This window comes from Dromiciops gliroides, chromosome 3, assembly GCF_019393635.1.
Source record: "Dromiciops gliroides isolate mDroGli1 chromosome 3, mDroGli1.pri, whole genome shotgun sequence".
NCBI lineage: Eukaryota > Metazoa > Chordata > Mammalia > Microbiotheria > Microbiotheriidae > Dromiciops > Dromiciops gliroides.
In genome coordinates this window covers 281,302,814-281,321,826 of record NC_057863.1, presented here as the reverse complement: position 1 = coordinate 281,321,826, position 19,013 = coordinate 281,302,814, and the positions used below count along the sequence as shown (strand labels likewise).

General features: G+C 38.2%; 1 protein-coding gene across 1 annotated transcript in view; it reads left to right on the top strand.

The window, feature by feature from the left end:
* TSPAN7 (tetraspanin 7) overlaps nt 1-16,874 on the top strand; it is a 114,681-nt gene extending 97,807 nt beyond the window's left edge. The window contains exons 6-8 of the mRNA XM_043994625.1: nt 4,103-4,186; nt 14,840-14,915; nt 15,803-16,874. Of these exons, the coding sequence (XP_043850560.1) occupies nt 4,103-4,186; nt 14,840-14,908 (153 nt within the window). The 3' untranslated portion in view covers nt 14,909-14,915; nt 15,803-16,874. The remainder of the gene's footprint in view (nt 1-4,102; nt 4,187-14,839; nt 14,916-15,802) is intronic.
* The last annotated feature ends 2,139 nt before the right edge of the window (nt 16,875-19,013 follow it).

Below are 19,013 nucleotides of genomic sequence, written 5' to 3'. Positions count from 1 at the left end.
TGGACATGTAAAACACAACTTGTCAGGAGATATAACTCAGCTGGAATTTTCAGACACCCCAGGGAATGTGCAAAATAAGGGGGAAAGCAGTGAAAATGTTAGCCTGGCAAATTGCTAGGAACTAAATTAAGATAAACTAGAAAATTGTGCTTTCCTTTGCTTTAAAATTAGACAAGTTATTTTAAAATTTGCTCAACAGCATGTTTTTCTTGTTTTAACTAGCACAGACTTTAATGAATTAATGTAACTTAGTTTTTAGAAGATGTAAGATCTTTGCAAAATTAAATTGATAGGCTTTCAAGAAGAATAGAAAAATACCAAGTCCTATTACCCTTTCATTTTTAGAATGAAAGAGTTGTTTCTAAAATGAAGACTGTGATATTTAACTTAATTTTGTACCATATAAACCATAGAACAGTGATTGGCTAATGAAGTAAATGGAGTGATCCCAGGTGGACTAAAGAATATGGCAGTTTTTAAAAATGTGATTAATACATGATATTAATGTTGAAAGAGTTTTGTGGTTGATCTGTATCCCTGGTTCTGCATAATCACTATCAATGCATATTTTAAAATCAATTTAAAAACTATTGCTGAAGTCTTGCTATTTGGATCTGAAGTGTTAAGCATTTGACATGGGAATTCATTGGAACTTTACCCCCAAAGTCACTCAACTATGCATAATTTTTGGCCTAGACATATAACTATTAGGTTTATATTCTAAAGAAATGATGGACGAAGGGAAATGAGGGGAATGACCCTTTCATACAAAAATATTTATAGCAACACTTTTTGTGATACCAAAGACTAGAAACAAAGTGGATATTGATGAGTTGGAAAATGGCTGAACTGATTATGGTGTATGAATGTAATGGAATATTATTGAGTTGTAATAAATGACAAAAGAGATGAATTCAAAGAAACCTGGGAAGACATATGAACTGATATGGAGTGAAGGCAACAGGACTGGGAAAATAATCCATACAGTGAATATAGTATTTTAAAGAAAAAGAATTTTTAAAAACTTATGAACTCTGATCAATGCAATGACCCAACAGTGATTCCAGAGGACTGACAATAAAGCATACTACCCACTTCTTGGCAGAGAGATGATGAATCTGAGATTCAGAATGAGATCTCTATTTTCAAATACGTCCAATATGTGAGTGTGTTGAGTGTAATGGTACTTATTTGATGCAAGGGAGAGTGGGGTGTTTTTTCTTCGTTTGAGATTTTTTTTTAAAGAAAGGAAGCAAGTAGAGAGAGGTTCAGAAAGGAACACAGACAAGCAGTACAGCAGCTTGCTAAATTTATGTGTTTTTTTAAAGAGGCTATTCTTAGTAAGTAGTCATGGTTTCATATGCATATTCCTCTTTCTATTCTCCTTTCCATGAAGAAATATTCATATTAATTGATGTTTGTTAAGTACAGAATGACAAAACATTTTTTTAAAAAGACAAGGTAATTCGTTTTTATTTTATTTTATATTTGCCATGAGCCCATGCATAAAAATCTGTCACTTTCCACTCTGACCAGGTTGATGTGACAAATCTCAGAAAGGAACAACCATTGTCTAACTAGTGATACCCTTTTCACCTCCAAACTAGTTAAGTTTAAAATCATCCATTTTAGAAAAACGTTAATTAACTTTATCAGTCATAAACAGCCAATGTTAAAAATCAACATTTAACAGTTACATTTTGTCTCCTTCATCACCCCACCCCTCCACCACAAAAATAAAAAAAAAAAACAATTAAAAAGCCCACAGTCACTCCCTTTTATCTATATTGTAAAGTTCAAACTCCTTAGACTGGCCTTTGAGGCCTCCATAATCTGGCAACATGCTTCTTGTCCTTGCTTATTTCTAAATTTCTTTAAAACAGGAAACCTTGTCATCCCATCTGCTTTAGGTGAGCTTATTTTTCACTATTCTCTGATAGGATACACTTTACCTTAAGAAAGAGGACCTGGCTTCCAATCCTGACTCTTCCATTTACAAGTTGTATGACCTTGGACATTTCACTACACCTCCATGAGCCTCAGTTTCCTCATCTGTGAAATGGGGAAGTTGGATGAAATGGCCTCCAGGCTTCCTTCCTTCTCTGAATCTATCATGACCCTCAAATATTCCATCCTTGGCTAAGACTTTTAACTCATCCTCTGGCCTCAACCTGGAATTGCCCTTTCCCTTCTCTCTAAATCCTCATGTCAAGTAAATAGTCCAAATCCAGGCCTGCCCCCTCTGTGAAGACTATTTGAACCCCTATGTTGTGGTTTTCTAAATTCCTATAGAATTTACTGTCTAAACCACTCATTTCAGGGCTGCTGTATCCTGTGTCCCTAATACAAGGTCAACAGTAATTAATTGTGGAAAGGGTAGGGCTAGAATGTAATGTCTCATTTTAAACAGATAAAGTTTTTATAGCATTGCTACGTTTATAAATTCATGACTTTTAATGTACCTAGTATAGAGTTTAAAACAGTAGTACTTTTCATTTATTTCATTAAGTAATCATTATATGTGTACTACAGGCAGAGAGAGCACTTTCTGTGCCGGTGGAAATGCAAAACTGAACGATATGTTTGCTGCTGTTTTTATGGACCTTACATTCCACGAAGAGGGCTTTTACACAAACACACAATATTATACAATAGTTATGTACCATGATGACTCTACTGTGAAATAGGATAAACTCATAAAAGTAGCAGAAAATACTTTTTGCAGTTAGAAAAAGGAAAAATCATTTCTGAATTGGGAGGGCAGGGCATCAGCGAAGGCTTCATACAGAATATGGCTTTTGAGTTCGACCTTAAAGGCTAGAATAGAATTTCTGGGGTAGGAGATGGGAGGCAGGAACATTTCTTTGTGTAGGAAAAGATCTCTGAGAAATGGTACAAAAGAGGGAAAAGTAGAAAATGGATGTGGGGTTGATGGGAAGTGTTCAATTCAACTAACTTTTATTAAGGTTGGTATAGTACCTGACACATAGTAGGTGCTTAATAGATGTTTATTGATTGATTTAGCATCTATTTTGTGAAAAGAAACATGCTATATACTGAGTGTATATAGGCAAAAGCAAAATAGTCCCTGTATACAAGAAACTTATATTCTAGAGGGGGGATCTTGGTTTACTTAGGTTTGAGGTAGTTTTGCTATAAAACTTATACAAATCCCCTTTAAAAACCTAATTTTATCCATATGTGGGTATTTGAATGTGTGAGCAGAAAATAAAGTGTAAGAACAAAAAACATACATACCTGTGGTTCTTGTAGTAACCATACAAAAAGGTGCGGTTATCTTTGGAGTACGTGTGACAGAGAGAGCGTGCGCAAGAGCTGTGCCTAGTATTTATAGAATGTGCATCAAGTGCAGAAGTACTTCTCAAGACATCACGGTATAGTGGAAATAGTGCTGCATTTCAAATCAAAAGATGTGGTTACATATCCTAACTCTGCTACTTAGAATCATAGATCTCGAGCTAGAGGTCATCTTATCCTCAGCTTGCTCATTTTGCTGATGGGGAAACTGAGGCTCAAAAAGTCTAGACTTACAATTCACTCAGAGCACATAAACGCTCAAATATGGCACAGACTAGTACACATGTTATTATAATACTTTGATCTTTTGATGGCTCTGTTCATGTGAATACTGCCTCCAGTGAGTGATAGAGTTCAATGTTATGAGAAAATAAATTTCTTAATTGGCAAATATGGTTTTAAAAATATTATTTAGTTTTTATTAAGTTTGGTGGACTATTTCAAGTAATTATTCCTTTAATTAAAAAAAAAAACACCTAGCACCAGCCTTGGATTTAGGAGGATCTGAGTTCAAATCCGAGCTCAGACACTTGACACTTACTAGCTGTGTGACCCTGGGCAAGTCACTTAACCCTCATTGTCCTGCAAAAAAACCCCAAACAAACAAAACAAAACAAAAATAAAACACCTCTACTGCTCCAAATGCTAAATGCTGACTAGATCATATTTCATATAGTAAACTTAGAAGGAATCATGTGAAAAGTGCTCAGGAATCAGATCAGATCCAGGACTTCATATACCATGTATCATAAAGTGTTATATCTTGTCTTTTTTTTCCTCCCAGGGTTGTTATGATCTGGTGACCAGTTTTATGGAGACAAATATGGGGATCATAGCTGGAGTGGCCTTTGGAATTGCATTCTCCCAGGTATGGGATGTGCTCATTTGTTCCCTGGTTTACATACTCGTTGATTGATTGATGGCTACTTGACTCTCTTTCATCCCCATCTCTTGTCCAGCTTCCTTGCTACTCTTCCAGTTTACCTTTTACTTTAGGAAAAGCTTATGGAGCTTAATACTTATTAGTCCTCAGGTCATCTGTTTATTGATTTTCCTTTTTCAACTTAAATGAAGTTTTTCCATCAAGGGAATATCAGTTACAGTTCAACTAATGATTAGCTCTAGAAAAACAACTTGTCTCTCCATTAGGTCAAGTAGAGGTTAACTCAACAAAGCACTGGCTTAATTAGAGCATAAACAACTCAAAACATCAAATAACTGATCCATATTTAGGAAAGTCTTTTTTTTTCTTTTACTAGTTGACCAGCTCCCTCCTTTTCCCCCCTTTGTTACTATGGATTTTCTGGGAGGTCTCTGCCCTTAATGGGGTCGATTTCATTTCACATTCTTTCTCAGCCTGAGTAGTTGACTAGTGGTTTTCTTTTTTTCCCATTAGCTTCTGAAATGTCAGGTAAATTTTTTCATGTACCCATGTTCTAAAAAGGATTATAAAGCCACCTTTTTTTTAGGGCAGTCATGTAAATAAGACCTATGGGCCCAGGAATTGAAGAAGATTAATAAAACAGCTCTAGAAACTTAAAACATATTTAAAAGGGGCAGCTAGGTGGCGCAGTGGATAGAGCACCGGCCCTGGATTCAGGTGGACCTGAGTTCAAATGCGGCCTCAGACACTTGACACGTACTAGCTGTGTGACCCCAGGCAAGTCATTTAACCCCAATTGCCTCACCAAAAACAAACAAACAAACATATTTAAGAATTTTTACAGAAGTGGAAAAATCTCACCTCTAGCACTAAAATTTTCTTTGGTCCTCTAAGGGTTTCTGTCAAGAGATGCTTGAGAAAGGCTGAAAACATATTTGTAACTTGATAAACATCTTAAAGAATTTCATTCAATTAATGTTTAACTCTAACTCAACTTATCCAAACCCAAACAATAAAAATTAGCTCTCCCTTAATAAATATAGTTCTGTAACAGCTTTGAGGAACTATAACTTTCACATGTATCTCTTATGAAAGTAGAATGATTAGGCAAATGAGCAGCTTTTTTTCCTTTCAAATAATGTTTTTAAAAACTAAAGGCATGGGGCAGCTAGGTGGAGGAGTGGATAGAGCACCGGCCCTGGATTCAGGAGGACCTGAGTTCAAATCCGGCCTCAGACACTGGACACTTACTAGCTGTGTGACCCTAGGCAAGTCACTTAACCCCAATTGCCCAGCAAAAAAAACAAAAACAAACAAAAAAAAACTAAAGGCATTCATCTAAGAAAATAATGTGGACCCATTTATTGCAAATGTGTATGTATGGTGATTTCTCATTGCAGTTTCAGAATTCTTCATTTTACAATTAGTTGGGTTTTCTAACCCTCTTAAGTGCAATAAGTATTAGCATGAAATCACAGATCAGCTAGAAGTGATCACAAGCAAAATTGAATCAAATACCCCAAGCATTTCTGAAACAGTATCATAAATATCATAGTCCTTTCTACTCTACCACAGGGTCTCTTATGAAGTGGTTATCAATTGTCATAGTATTATTACAATAACAGTTGGTGTTTCAATAATGTATTCTCTTCCAGGATGGCACAACCTTTTACAGTGTATCCTGAACCATATGGATGATGCCAATAGAGAGGGGTCACTGTGTGGTCCTTGAAATATAGTGTTTTCTGAATGCTTAAAAACAAGCTAATATTTCGCACACTGGCAATGTCAAGCTGTATAAATCAGAAAGAGCAGATTTGTATTTAGTATAAAGGAGGTCTCTAGCCCTGGAAAAAAAGCTAATTTTGTTTAAATTTTCCCTGGGAATGTCTGGAGAAGCAGCATGGCTTGGAGGCTAGAGAGTGAGATCCAGAGTTAGGGAAAGACCTGTGTTCTAGTCCTGCCTCTGACACACACTGGCTGTATGACACCATCTAAAAAGTGAAGATCAAAATAGCCCCTACGTGATAGGCATATATTATATAACATTAATATATAATATTAATATAACATATATACTAATGTATATAAGAATTAAATTATTATGTTTATTCCTGTTCCATTTTTTAATTGCTCAGATTGTTAGAAAGTTCTTCCTTATAGGAAACTGAAATCTTCCTCTCTGTATACCCCGCTATTGTTCCTATTTCCTCCTTTTAGGGCCAAGCAGAAACAGCCCACTTTCTTACACCAACCTGCTAAATATTTGAAGCCAGTAATTGTCTCATCCTTTCTCTCCCCAACAAGTTTTCCCTTCTGCAAGCTGAAATCTCTAGTTTCACCAGTTTGTCCTAAAATGTAGTACCCAGAACCCAGCACTCTATATGTGCTGTAACCAGGCAGTCAAGTGGCACTGTCACTTCCCTTATTTTGGACACTGTGCTTCCATTAACATAACCCAAGGTCACATTATCTTTTGGGGCTGTCATGTTGTACAGACCAAACTTGCAGTAGTCAACTAAGTCAATGAAAATCTGTTTACCACCCCCTTCCTTCTTCCCTTCCATAGCCATATGAAGTAACATGGACACTTGAAATTCGTCTGGCACTTACCTTACAGAAGGCACTGATTGGCAACCATGTGTCATCATTCTGGCTCTTTCCCTTTAGCGCAAAGTGGAGAGAGAGTAGATGCACCGTCCTAAACTTCCAGCCAATTATTGGGGAAAGTTGCTGCCATCACCAAATCAGCAGAATTTATATACCAGGGATAAATAAAAGCTGGTGTCTGCGGGGTCTCTGTAAACCTTAAAGCATCTTACATGTATTTGTCTGAGTTGGTCCTCAGAACAACCCTATGAAGTAGGTACTACTAGCTGTGTTTTGTATGAGGAAACAGGCTTAGAGAAGTTAAGATAAAATGTTTGAGGTACTCAGAAAACCAACCAATAGCCTTAACCTGACAGTAACCTACCTTAATCAGCTCGGATTAGGAGAGAAAAGGGTGGATCACCATCTTTATCAGTAATACATTAGCAGTTGTTATAGCTTCCTGTCACCAGTATCAGTACCTGGACTCAGTGTCCCCTGGACTGGTTTCATTTCCACTTCAGAGAATTCTGATCTGAAGACTACAGAAATGGTGGTAACTGTTGCCTAGGTAGGCCATTTGGGCTGCAAAGGACTACTTGAGAGGAACTAATGTATAATAAACATGCACATGTATGTGAAAGACCTTAAATGCCAGACGGAGGAATTTGTAGTTGATTCTGGAGGCAATAGGGAGCCACTAGAACTCTTTGAGCAGGGATGTGGCATGATGAGACCTAGGTCAGCCCAGTCTTTGCTGGATGATCATCCGTGAGCCACCCAGCTGTTGGAGTACCCAGAGATTCTGTCCTGGCCCATTTTTTCTCTGTACTCTCTCTTGGGAAAAATGAAGAAAGAGGTTATTAGAATAGTCCATACAAGAGGTGATGAAGGCCTGAACCAGGATGGTGGTTGTGTGAGTGAAGAGAAGGCAATAAATGCAAGAGATGTGGGAGGCCACTTGATAGGATACTGGAAGTGTTTGGATGTGTGGAATAAGGCAAAGTGAAAGCCTGATGGTGACTGAATTTGTCGGTGGCTGACTAGAAGAATAGTGATGACCCTTGACAGAACTAGGGAACTTTCAAGATAGATGGGTTGGTAAGGGAGGGAGAGGGGAAGATGCTCAGTTCTATTTTGGACATGTTGAGTTTGAGATGCCTGTGCGACAGGACAGGAACTCAGCCGGGGTGGATATATAGATCTGAGTTATTTACATAAAGGTAATAATAGCACCTATGGGAGCTGATGAGCTGAGAGAGAATCTAGAGAGAAGTTAGAACCTCTGAGCATTCCTACAGGTAGAAGGCAGGGCACAAATGATGATACAGCAAAGGCTGTGATGACATAGGTTTCCCCTTAGCCAAACAAAAATGACCCTTTACCTTGAATTGTGAGTTTTGGTCACATATATTAAAGCAGCTTAGGCATAGAGCCTCAAGGGGAACTTAACAAATGCTAATTAAAAACTTTGGTTTTCTAACCAGGAGGATGAAATGAAAACCTCAAAGTCTATGAGGCAGAGTATGTATAACCTACCCACTCCCCATTTTCTTAATTTTTTCTTTTTTTTTTTTTCTTTTCTTTTCTTTTCTTTTTTTTTTTGTGGGGCAATGAGTGACTTGCCCAGGGTCACACAGCTAGTGTCAAGTGTTTGAGGCTGGATTTGAACTCAGGTTGTCCTGAATCCAGGGCTGATGCTTTATCCACTGCACCACCTAGCTGCCCCCATACCCTCCCCCCCCCCCAATTTCAGAGGAGGAAACTAAGTCTCAGATAAGCCAAATGACTTGCTCAGGGTCTCACAGCTAATAAGTGTTATAGTTGGGATTTCAAATCAAGGCTCTCCTGATTTTATCCCTTCCTGTTCAAACACAGGACCTCCCCACCAGGTCTTACTTACTAGGTAGTGTGGTTAAAAATCTCTGTACAGGTAGACAATGAAGAAAGGTGAAGGTAGTTGTCCTTTTCCCTATACACTGATCTTTTCTTCCTCTTGTCAAGTCCCTGCCTAGCTGGGTCATGACCCCTGTGGTACTTATTCTAGGAAAATAGTATCATTTCCTAAGTGCTGAATACAAGAACAATTGAATCCAAGTCTAGTCTTGTGCAAGTGTGGATGTGATACTGTGAGCAAGCATTTTGTTTACACCTACCTTCAGAACCCTCAGATCCAATCTTGTTTCTCTCTACTTGTCAGACTGCCCTTCTGAACTTTGCTAACTTGTAGTGTTGAGTTTTAGCAGCATTTGTTTTCCTCGAATTTCTCCTTCCTGACTGAATTATTCCTATATAGTCGCAAATTTAATTCTAAGGAAGCCAAGCTGCAGATCAACCTAGAACCCCCAAGGATTCTTATGTAACTTGTGGTTGGGATGTCACAGCAATGATAAGTAGCTCCTGTTATTTTTATAGCATTGTAGGGTTTACAAAATACCCCTCTCACAGCATCCCTATGAGGCAGGTAATAATAACTTATCTTTATACAGCATTTTAAGGTTTGTAAAATATATTATTTTGTTTGAACCTCACAACAGCCTTGCAAGAGGAGTAAGATTGCTACTATTATCCCCATATTGCAGATGAAGAAACAGGGACTTAGTTTGCTTAGGGTTATGCCAGTGTTAAGCATCAGAGTCAGGAGTTGAACCCAGGTCCTCTGACACCAGGCCTAGGCCTCTTCTTCTGTATAAGACTGCCTCACTATGAAAAATCACATGTCTTGGGTTTATAATGACTGAGAGAGTCCTATGCGTAGGTTTTTAGTTCCCCTATTTTCTCCTAGGTTTTGTGATCTATACTGGAGTTCCCTCAAGGTGATGTGGCATTTAATAGGTTCAGGACCTAGGGTGATTGTCCCACCCTTTTTCCTACCCAAGTTTAGAACCCATTTGCCTGTACTTGAAGTTGAGCAGATAACCAGGTCCTCTGTCACTTTCTTCCTGGTGTTTAAGGAAAATGAATTGCTTGATTGTATTTGATGACAAATTCGATACCTCAGGTATCCATGTGCAGTTGAGAGATGGGGGCAGAGGCAGTGTTCCTTTGAGAACACACATTCCCCCTCGCTGCTTCCTCTCCTTCTATGCCTTCTTTCTTCCACCTCTCCCACATCCTCTGGATGACCCTGCCAGAGTTCATGGGCCTCTTTTGTGGCTCCCTTTAAAGGCAGTAACTTGTGCCCCAGGAGCGCCTTGTTCCATTGGGCACATGTACAGCTAGGGAGCAATTGCTTCTTTTGGTACCTGTTTGGCATTATTTCACCATTTCATGCTAATGTTAATCTGAAAATTTTGGAATTACTTCTGGTCATCCTTGACTGAGTCAGGGAAATTTCCCAACCAGCATTTATTCACTTTCAGCTTGGCTTAAAGTGTTAGGAGTTTTCCCAAAAACCCAAAAGAAGTTCTCAGTTGAGTCATTAACATATAATCTTCCCAACATCAAAATAGTTTCAAAGAATTTGAGCTAGTGCTTGTCACTCGCCTCATTAGATCAGGTTTAACTTTGCAGCTTTTCTTACCTGCCCTTTTAGGCTCTGGAAACTGGGATTAGATTAGGCCCTGGAGAATAGAAGCATTAACCAGGGGAAAATAAGAAGCGTTCTTGACATCTGAGGGCCTTTACTGGTTGTATTTCTGCCATGACCCTTGTCCCTCTGGTCCAAGGCTCTCCCGACATGCTTTCTTAACCCTCTCTGTGTTGATTTGTTACCAGCAATTTTCATTGCTCCTGTGCTGAAATCCACATCATGATTGCTACTCCATGGTTCTAAACAGCATTGCAGCTGGTGCTAGAGGTGACTCTAGAGCTTGTTCTTAGGTAATGATCTAAAACACAGTCTTTGACGTGAGAAAGCCCTTTGCTCTTACATTTCCCTACTTTGGAAATAAAATATTAAAGATGCATAATTCCCCAGAGGAATTACTGATGAGAAGAAGAATAAAACCTTGACAAGGCAGGTAGTATGAAAGTGTGGAGTTTTGTCAGTCATTAGATTGGGACAAATTACTAAACCCTGTACAACCAGATGTAAATAGTGGTATGTATCTCCCTGGGTGACTAAACTGTTCAGGTCATTGGCCCCAAGGAGTCTAAATGGCCAATGGCCTAGAGAATAGGCTCCCTCTTGCCTATATTTCTCTTATTTTCATTAGAACTGTGGGGTCATTTTGAAATCCTGGTAATAATACATCAGTGGGAATTTTTTTAAAAAAAAAGGTTCTTTATAGTATGATGGTAGATTTAAGTTATGTGGCTCTAAGAAAAAAGAAAGAAAGAGGGGCCATCTTCCACCTGTAGAATAGAAGAACATCCTGTGGAGGCCAATTAATCTGGTATTGGCTTAATCTGAATAAAGATGGATGGAATTTCCATTTTTTAGTGATCCAGGCTAAATGAAGGGACAGCTGCAGCCTGCCTTTGTGTGTAGAATGTCACTCTACTCTTACGAAGATAAAATATTTGGTTTTGTATTTTTTTATAATAAAATACCTTGTACAGCATTTCCTCCCTTTAGCATAGCTTGATAAGTACGGAACTTTGGGGATACAATAATTTTTCAACAGGGAGAAAAAACACTGATTTTATGAATATCAAATGTCTCCTCTAGTAGGAATAATAATAACTCACATTGTGTGGTACTTTAAAGTTTACATGGCTCATTCCTGATAATATTATGAGTTAAGTAAAGAAAACATGGTCTTGGGGACAGCTAGGTGGTGCAGTGGATAAAGCACCGGCCCTGGATTCAGGAGGACCTGAGTTGAAATCCGGCCTCAGATACTTGACACTTACTAGCTGTGTGATCCTGGGCAAGTCACTTAACTCTCATTGCCCCACAAAAAACAAAACAAAACAAAAAAAGAAAACATTGCCTCTGTTTTATTCCCTGTTCTCCCCTCCACCACGAGGGCAATGAGGGTTAAGTGACTTGCCCAGAGTCACACAGCTAGTAAGTGTCAAGTGTCCGAGGCCAGATTTGAACTCAGGTCCTCCTGGATCCAGGGCCAGTGCTCTATCCACTGCGCCACCTAAGTGCACCCCATTGTCTCCATTTTACAGAGGAGGAAAATGAGACTTGAGGTTGATGATTAATTTGTTCACAATTATAATAGGTGATAATAATATGCTTGGGATCTGGAATGTGAACCTAGGTCTCCTAACTACCAAGTCCAGGCTTCTTTTCACTGTGCTGTAGTTCTAGTATAGAAAGATTAGCTACACCCCTCTAAGGCCTTCAAAATACTAGATCTCAGCTTTTGTTGTCTAAAATCAAATCCAGTGTAAAGGCAAGCCCATGCATATTTTAATGTGACTTGAATAAGCTTTAATTTAGCACAATTTTTAGAAAAACAAAATTCTTTTTACTGAAGGATATAAAATGTAAAAAATCATTTCCCTCCAGGCATATGAGAATGTGTTTATGCCCCAGAAATGAGAAGCAGAAATGAATTTCAAGTGAGCAGCATTTTTCTGCCTATTTTGTAGTTGTTGTTTCAATGATAAAGTTACTAGGTCCAACATTTAAGGGCAGGATGTCCCTACTTTACTGAAAAATGCAGAATTCTGTGTTTCCCTGAAGGCCATGGATTTGTGTACAAACAATATTTAACATAATGTGCTGAAGCATTTTCTGGATCTGTTGTCCCTAAATTGCAGCTAAGGACTCTTGTGCTGGAATATTTTTCATGCCAAATGTCTGAGAACTACCAAACATGAAGTTAAAGATTGTATTATGAGCACACAAACCCGTATGAGATGACAGAGAGAAAAGGAAGCAAATATGTCCAAAGATATATTCGAGGAAGAAAAGATTGGGGCTGTTAAGTAAAACAAATACAAAAAAGATCTTTAAACCCTTTTCCAGAAATTAAGTAGCTATAGCCTGTTGAAATTCAGTTGCAGAAGAGAATTTAGGGCATAAGAGAGAGGTGGCATCTTGTAACGGGAAGATTTTTAGAAGATGTGTGTCTTACAGCAGCAATTCCAAGAGTGGGAAGCATTAAGGTGGTTTGGGGGGAATGTTTTTGTAACCCAAGCCCCCAAAGCCGATTGGTGTGGGCCTCTCTTTAGTAGTGGAGATCTGTGTCCCTATATGAGAGGTGGGGCAGAGCTGATAAGAGCAGGAGAGAGGAGATATCTGGTCACTCTTTTCAGGGCTTCTAGCTTCCAGTTTTGAGAGAGAAGGATGCTACCCTCTCTTCAGGTCACTGCAGAGAGATAAAGACTCTGGGGAAAAGCCAACATAATAGGAAGCCAGCATGAGAGGAGATGACAGTCTCTGTCATGTCAGCCTTTCCCCCATTTTTCTGCAGTTTCTTTCTAGACTCTCCTGATCTAGCTGGAATCTAGAACCCCCTAAACAAAATGGCAAAATCAGATCTCTACTCTCTCCTGCTTTCATTAACTCTGCCCCAATCCTCTTGCAGGAATGGGACATTGATCTCCACCAATGAAAAGAATTCCACACCAATGGGCTTTAGGGCTTGGGTTATATGTGTAAGAGGGAAAGGGAGATTCTGCTTTGGGCAGAATCATGTCCTAATTAAGGGCGTAGGATGACAGGACTAATTAATAGAGTGAGGGAAGCTGTTTTGAGCAAGATACATGGAGTTAAGAGATTAAGGCAAAATATATGAAAGTTAAAAAGAGAAGGATGTGTGTCCACACACATACATACAAAGGGGTGGACTTTGCTTTTTCATTACTTTACATTTTCATTCTTTTCCTAATTTTGCCATTACACTTCTCCCCTCCTAACTCTTACTTTTATGACTCATCTGTTCTTGAGAATGTCTAGGCTTTGCTCTTCCATTCTATCCTCAGTACACCACCACTGCCTGGGCCAGATTTCTTTAGTCTCTGTCATTGACATTCTTTCTCTTATTTTATTGGTACTTGCACAGTGACCATACACTTCTTGGGGATGTTATAAACAGGTACAGGTTTGGATCCAGTGACCATGAAGGTGCTCTTTGATTCTGTGAATGCTCTAGAATGTTATTGTGATCACCCAAGAGTAAGCATGGTGATCATAAGTAAAGGAACTAACTGTAAGGCTCAGATGCTCTAGAAACATGATAATATCTTCTTCCCTGTTAAAGCTGCGTAGACATGCAGCAGCCAAATTGATCCAGTATTCTTAAGCCTGTCATCAAAGCCAGAGGTGACAAACCTCCTCTGCTAAGTACTGCCCCCACAAATGCAGTTGGGAAATGTTTAACAAAATAAATCAAAATAAAACAATGCAACATAGATAATGTAAATTTGTGATTTTCTAAGCCAATGTGTAGTCTTCAAGGCTCCCTTTCTCTTTGATACCACTGATCAAGGACATCTTGATTATTTGATACCTGTTCATCACTAAAACAAGTGAGGGATGTGAGGATGACTATAAGAAACCCTGGACAGATTTTTCTCTCTCTGAGTTACATTGGCTGAAGCCAAGAACTATCATTAAGCTTACCAAATAAAATAATAAATATGGCCAGATTGTTTAAACAGTAGTTGTTTGGCAGAGAAAAAGAATAGACTTTCAAGATTTTACTTCTCTATAGATCACAAACCAGACTTTGCACAAGAACTCTTGGTGTCCCTTCCCCTTTATCTGATTCATTTGTGCCATAGCTTGAATTAAGGAAAGAACACGTTTCTTCTGCTGAAGCAGCATTGGTCTATGACAAGATTATTCTGATTTTTAATTTATTAACATGTTTTAATATTTTAGGAGTCAGTGTTACAGCTGAATTCTTTTAAAAATTTCTTTTGACAGCTAAGCTAGAACCCCAAACCTAAAACAGAATTCATGTTGCTTTAGTTTCCCTTGTATTTGGGACCAATGACCCTGAATTCCAGGTATTTAATATGATTTCCCTCCGTTGTACCTGTTTACATAAAAACAAACAAACAAACAAACAAACGAGCTAGAGAAGGAAGTATCCAAAATAAAGTCCCAATTGTCCCCAGTGGCCAAAATCTGTTCAGGGACATGGAAGGAACATATTTGTGTGTCTTGATTCTCTTTTGCATTTTTCTTCCCTACAATAGTTGATTGGTATGCTGTTGGCCTGCTGTCTGTCCCGGTTCATCACTGCCAATCAATATGAGATGGTGTAATAAAAAGGTAAGTTTTATTTATGCCAATATGTAGTTTTACTTATATTTATAGGTAAACATACTCATACAAATATGTATATGTCATAGAAGTGTTGCCCTAAAGGTTCAGTTAATGGGCAGATATTATACTGCTGAGGCTTGGCAGCTGGAGGGACTTTACTAGGGAATAGCCTTCTGGGATTCCATCACAATCTTGATACCTTTTAAGGCAGCATTGGTAAAAAATAAAGTAGATTAAGTGATTTATCCAGGTTTGCACAACTAGTAAGTATGCTTTTAAAAATGTTTTCTTTTACTTGATCCATGTTGTTTAAACAAAAAAAGTATTTCTTTTTCTTTTTATTGTTTTGTTTTTGTTTTTGTTTGTGGGGCAGTGAGGGTTAAATAACTTTCCCAAGGTCTCACAGCTAGTAAGTGTCAGGTGTCTGAGGTTGGATTTGAACTCAGGTCCTTCTGAATCCCAGGCTGGTGCTTTATCCACTGAGCCACCTAGCTGCCACAAGTATTTTTTAAATGGCCTACTGTGTGTCAGGTTCTACACTGATAGATAAAGCCTTTATTAAGCATTTTTGATTTGCCAGATACTGTGCTAAATAAATACTAGGATACAAATAGATAAGTACATGTAAGCAAGATGGTCACCTCAAGGAGTTTACATTCTAAGAGAGAAGAGAGAGAAAACAATGCATAACAAGGAAGCAGAAGAGGGGCAGGAAAAACGGTGCAGCATCAAGGAGGAAGGAGGAACCAGCAGAGAGACCTATGAGTGCTGGGTACTAAAGATACAAATACAGGAGTGAAACAGTACTTGCCATGACACAGCTTATAAAACAAACCCACAATTGTGCTTTGTTACCAGCCTGAACTAGCTCATCAGTTAATTTTCTTCCTTAGTCTTTCAGGGATGTGGGGAAAGAAGAAACCTGTTTCCAAATTGGGAGCTGCAGCAATCTAGGAAGAGTTTCAAGGAACGTTAGAGTATACTAAACACACACGCACACACACACACACACACAAACACGCGCTCATGTGTGCATACATGTACACTTGAACGCCAACAGACACAATGTCTCAGCTCCACTTGTCAAATCGTACCATGCTTAGAGTTCCATTCTGTGAAGTACTGTTGTGCCACAGAGTAGCCCAAGTCGTTCTGCATCTAGTACTGTACAACACTCCATCTTCAACGGCTCTGCATAAGCTGGGCGCTGTCGGTATGCCCTTGGCCATACTGTAGCTGTATTGTAACCTAAAGGTAATCCATTCACAGCGTTGGTCAGACTCTGCATGTAGTGGCTGGAGGGCATCCTTAGCCTTTCACCATGGTTAATAAATGTTGCACATGTTCATCTAAACAAGTATATGAAATATATCTCTTCTTTTGGTTTAATCTTCTATGGTTTTGTTTTATTTACTGCTTTACCAAGGACTTTTCCTCCCCTTCCTCAAACTATCCTGATCCTAGAAAGAAAAATCAGTAATTGACCATGAAGATATTCAGAGGGAAATTTTTGAAAGTGTCCTGCTCAAAGGAAATTGTTTTTCTTGATTTTTAGACATCTTTGATTATTACTCTGTTGTATGCCTAGTATGTATATAGACCGTTTAGTGAATTTTTGCCTCTGACTTTGAACCTGTGTAGTACATTGCAAATCTGTGTTGTTGCTCACTATAAAGGCAATAATGTCACCTCTTTTTTCCCTTAAAGATAATATGAACTAATCCTGATTGTGCTGTATTTTGACCTTTTTCTTTCTATAATTATATTTCTTTCATGCATTGATGTGACAGTCATCAAGAATATCATCAAATTGATTAAAATGAGTGTATGGGGAGGAGCAAAAAATTCAAAACCTTTAAAAAATAGAAATTTTAAAATAATGCCTCTGTCTAGCATGCCAAGAATGCATTGATATTGTGAGCATTTGTGATACATGTGTTAATAAATGGAGCCAATATGGGTTTATTTGTGTTTGTTTTGCTTTTATTACTACCCGATTTCCTTCTCCAACTTCTCTCTCTCCCCTCTCAAATATAGAAGGTTTGATTTATCAGTGAACATTTTGAAAACTTTAGACACCCTCTTGAAGTGCATGTTTTTTGCTTGAGGAAATAGAGCTGCCAAAATGATTTTAAATCACTACCTCAAAATCCTGTGAAATGAATATAAAGGATTTTGGCAGAATGAATTGCAGGCTCTCCTTCCCTGTTTCTCATCATGTGGATGAAACTCAGTCTGTGGACAAAGGGATTATATTATTCAATTTTCCTAATGCCCAAATAAAAATTTATACCATTGTACAAAACTATGAATTTCTTACACTTGATTAAAGGAGCATTTTACTTTAAAGGATCAATGAGTTTCAGTGATAATAGAACTCATTGGTTTCCCAATTCAATGACTCAGTTCCTACATAAATGAATAGGGAAGGTCAATAATATCCTCACAAACTGAAGAAAGATGGAATAGGTTTTTTGGGTTTTTTTTTCAATTTTTGAGCATCCTATAATTAGTAAATAAAGGAGGTGGTTTTCTTTTCTTTTTTCTTTTTTGGAGGTAGTAAGGGTTAAGTGACTTGCCCAGGGTCACACAGCTAGTATCTGAGTCTGCATTTGAACTCAGTTTCTCCTGACTCCAGGGCCAGTGCTTGATCCACTATGCCACCTAGCTTCTTCAAGGAGGTGACTTTCTAAACAAATCTAGGCATTTATTAATTGTATTTGTTCATGAGAACTTACAGAACTTAATAGTCTACAAAGCAATTTCATAAGCATTCTCACTGGGTCCTTACAACCAGAGTGTTGTACCAGTAATATCCTCATTTACAGGGAAGGAGAAACCAATGTTTAGAAAGTTAATGTCCCTGTCCAAGGTCACACAGCTAGTAAATAGCATTGCTGAGTCATAAATCCTGGTCTTCTGAGTCCTAAGGCTAATGCTTTTCCCCACTGCAATACTATATAAAAAAGAGAACGCATAACCATTCTCAGTGATAAATCACGTACCCATCAGGGAGCCAGTATTTTCCCAAAAAAAGGCTGTTTTTTGGAAAAATCTATATTTCCTAACTTTCCTGCCAATTAAAAATACTATGCACAATTTTTGCATAGAGTCATATGGGCAGAATTTATGTAGCACTTTAAGATTTGCAAAGTGCTTTACAGGTTATCTTGTTTAATCCTCACAATGATCCACTGAGGTAGGTTTGCTTCTCCGGTTTCTCTATAGCAAAGGAAGCAGAGAGAGTTGATTAAATGATTTATCTAGGTTGTATGTATCTGAGGCAGAATTTGAACTCGGGTCTTCCTGACTTCAAGTCCAATACACTATCCAGTAAGCCACTTTTGTATATTATGTAAATTGTACTCCCATGCTACTCTTCCAACATACTTATGGTTTCATTTCCCAGAGGGTAGCAGCTAATTCAAGTTCTAGGGGTGACCCTAGAACTATGATCAAGAATGTGATAAATGTCTAAGAACCAGCTCTCCACAAATAAAAAGAATGCCCCCACACACACGCACATGTATGTTTATGTGTGCTCAGTGTATATAGTAATATATATATGACATATATACATAGTAATATATATATATATATGACATTCTTGTAAGTTTAATTTACATTATTAACATTTTCTTCATCACTTTCCTAAGTCTATACCAGGGCTTCTTAATCTTTTTCCACTCATGACCCCTTTTGGTCCAAGAAGTTTTTATGCAGCCCTGGCATGTAGTAAAATATGTATACCTAAACTTTTACTGTTGCCAAATTTTTTGCAAACCCCATATACAGTTATGTGACCTCATATGGGGTTGCAACCCACAGTTTAAGAAAGCTTCGATCTATACCATCAACAAAACAATTAAGTCCTGATTTATAGTGTACTGATTTCTAAGGTTGTAAATGCTTGAACTGCATTGAACACAAGAACCAGTTCCCACAACCCCCTGGCTATACCTTTTACTAATAGACCATGACCCCCCACAAGTAGATTTCCCCTTAACAACAATACCCATTAACAACAGTACACACAATTAAAGGTATTTTAAGAACAGTTGTACAAAACAGGCCTTCCATAAATCTAGGCTTCACTATCCCCTC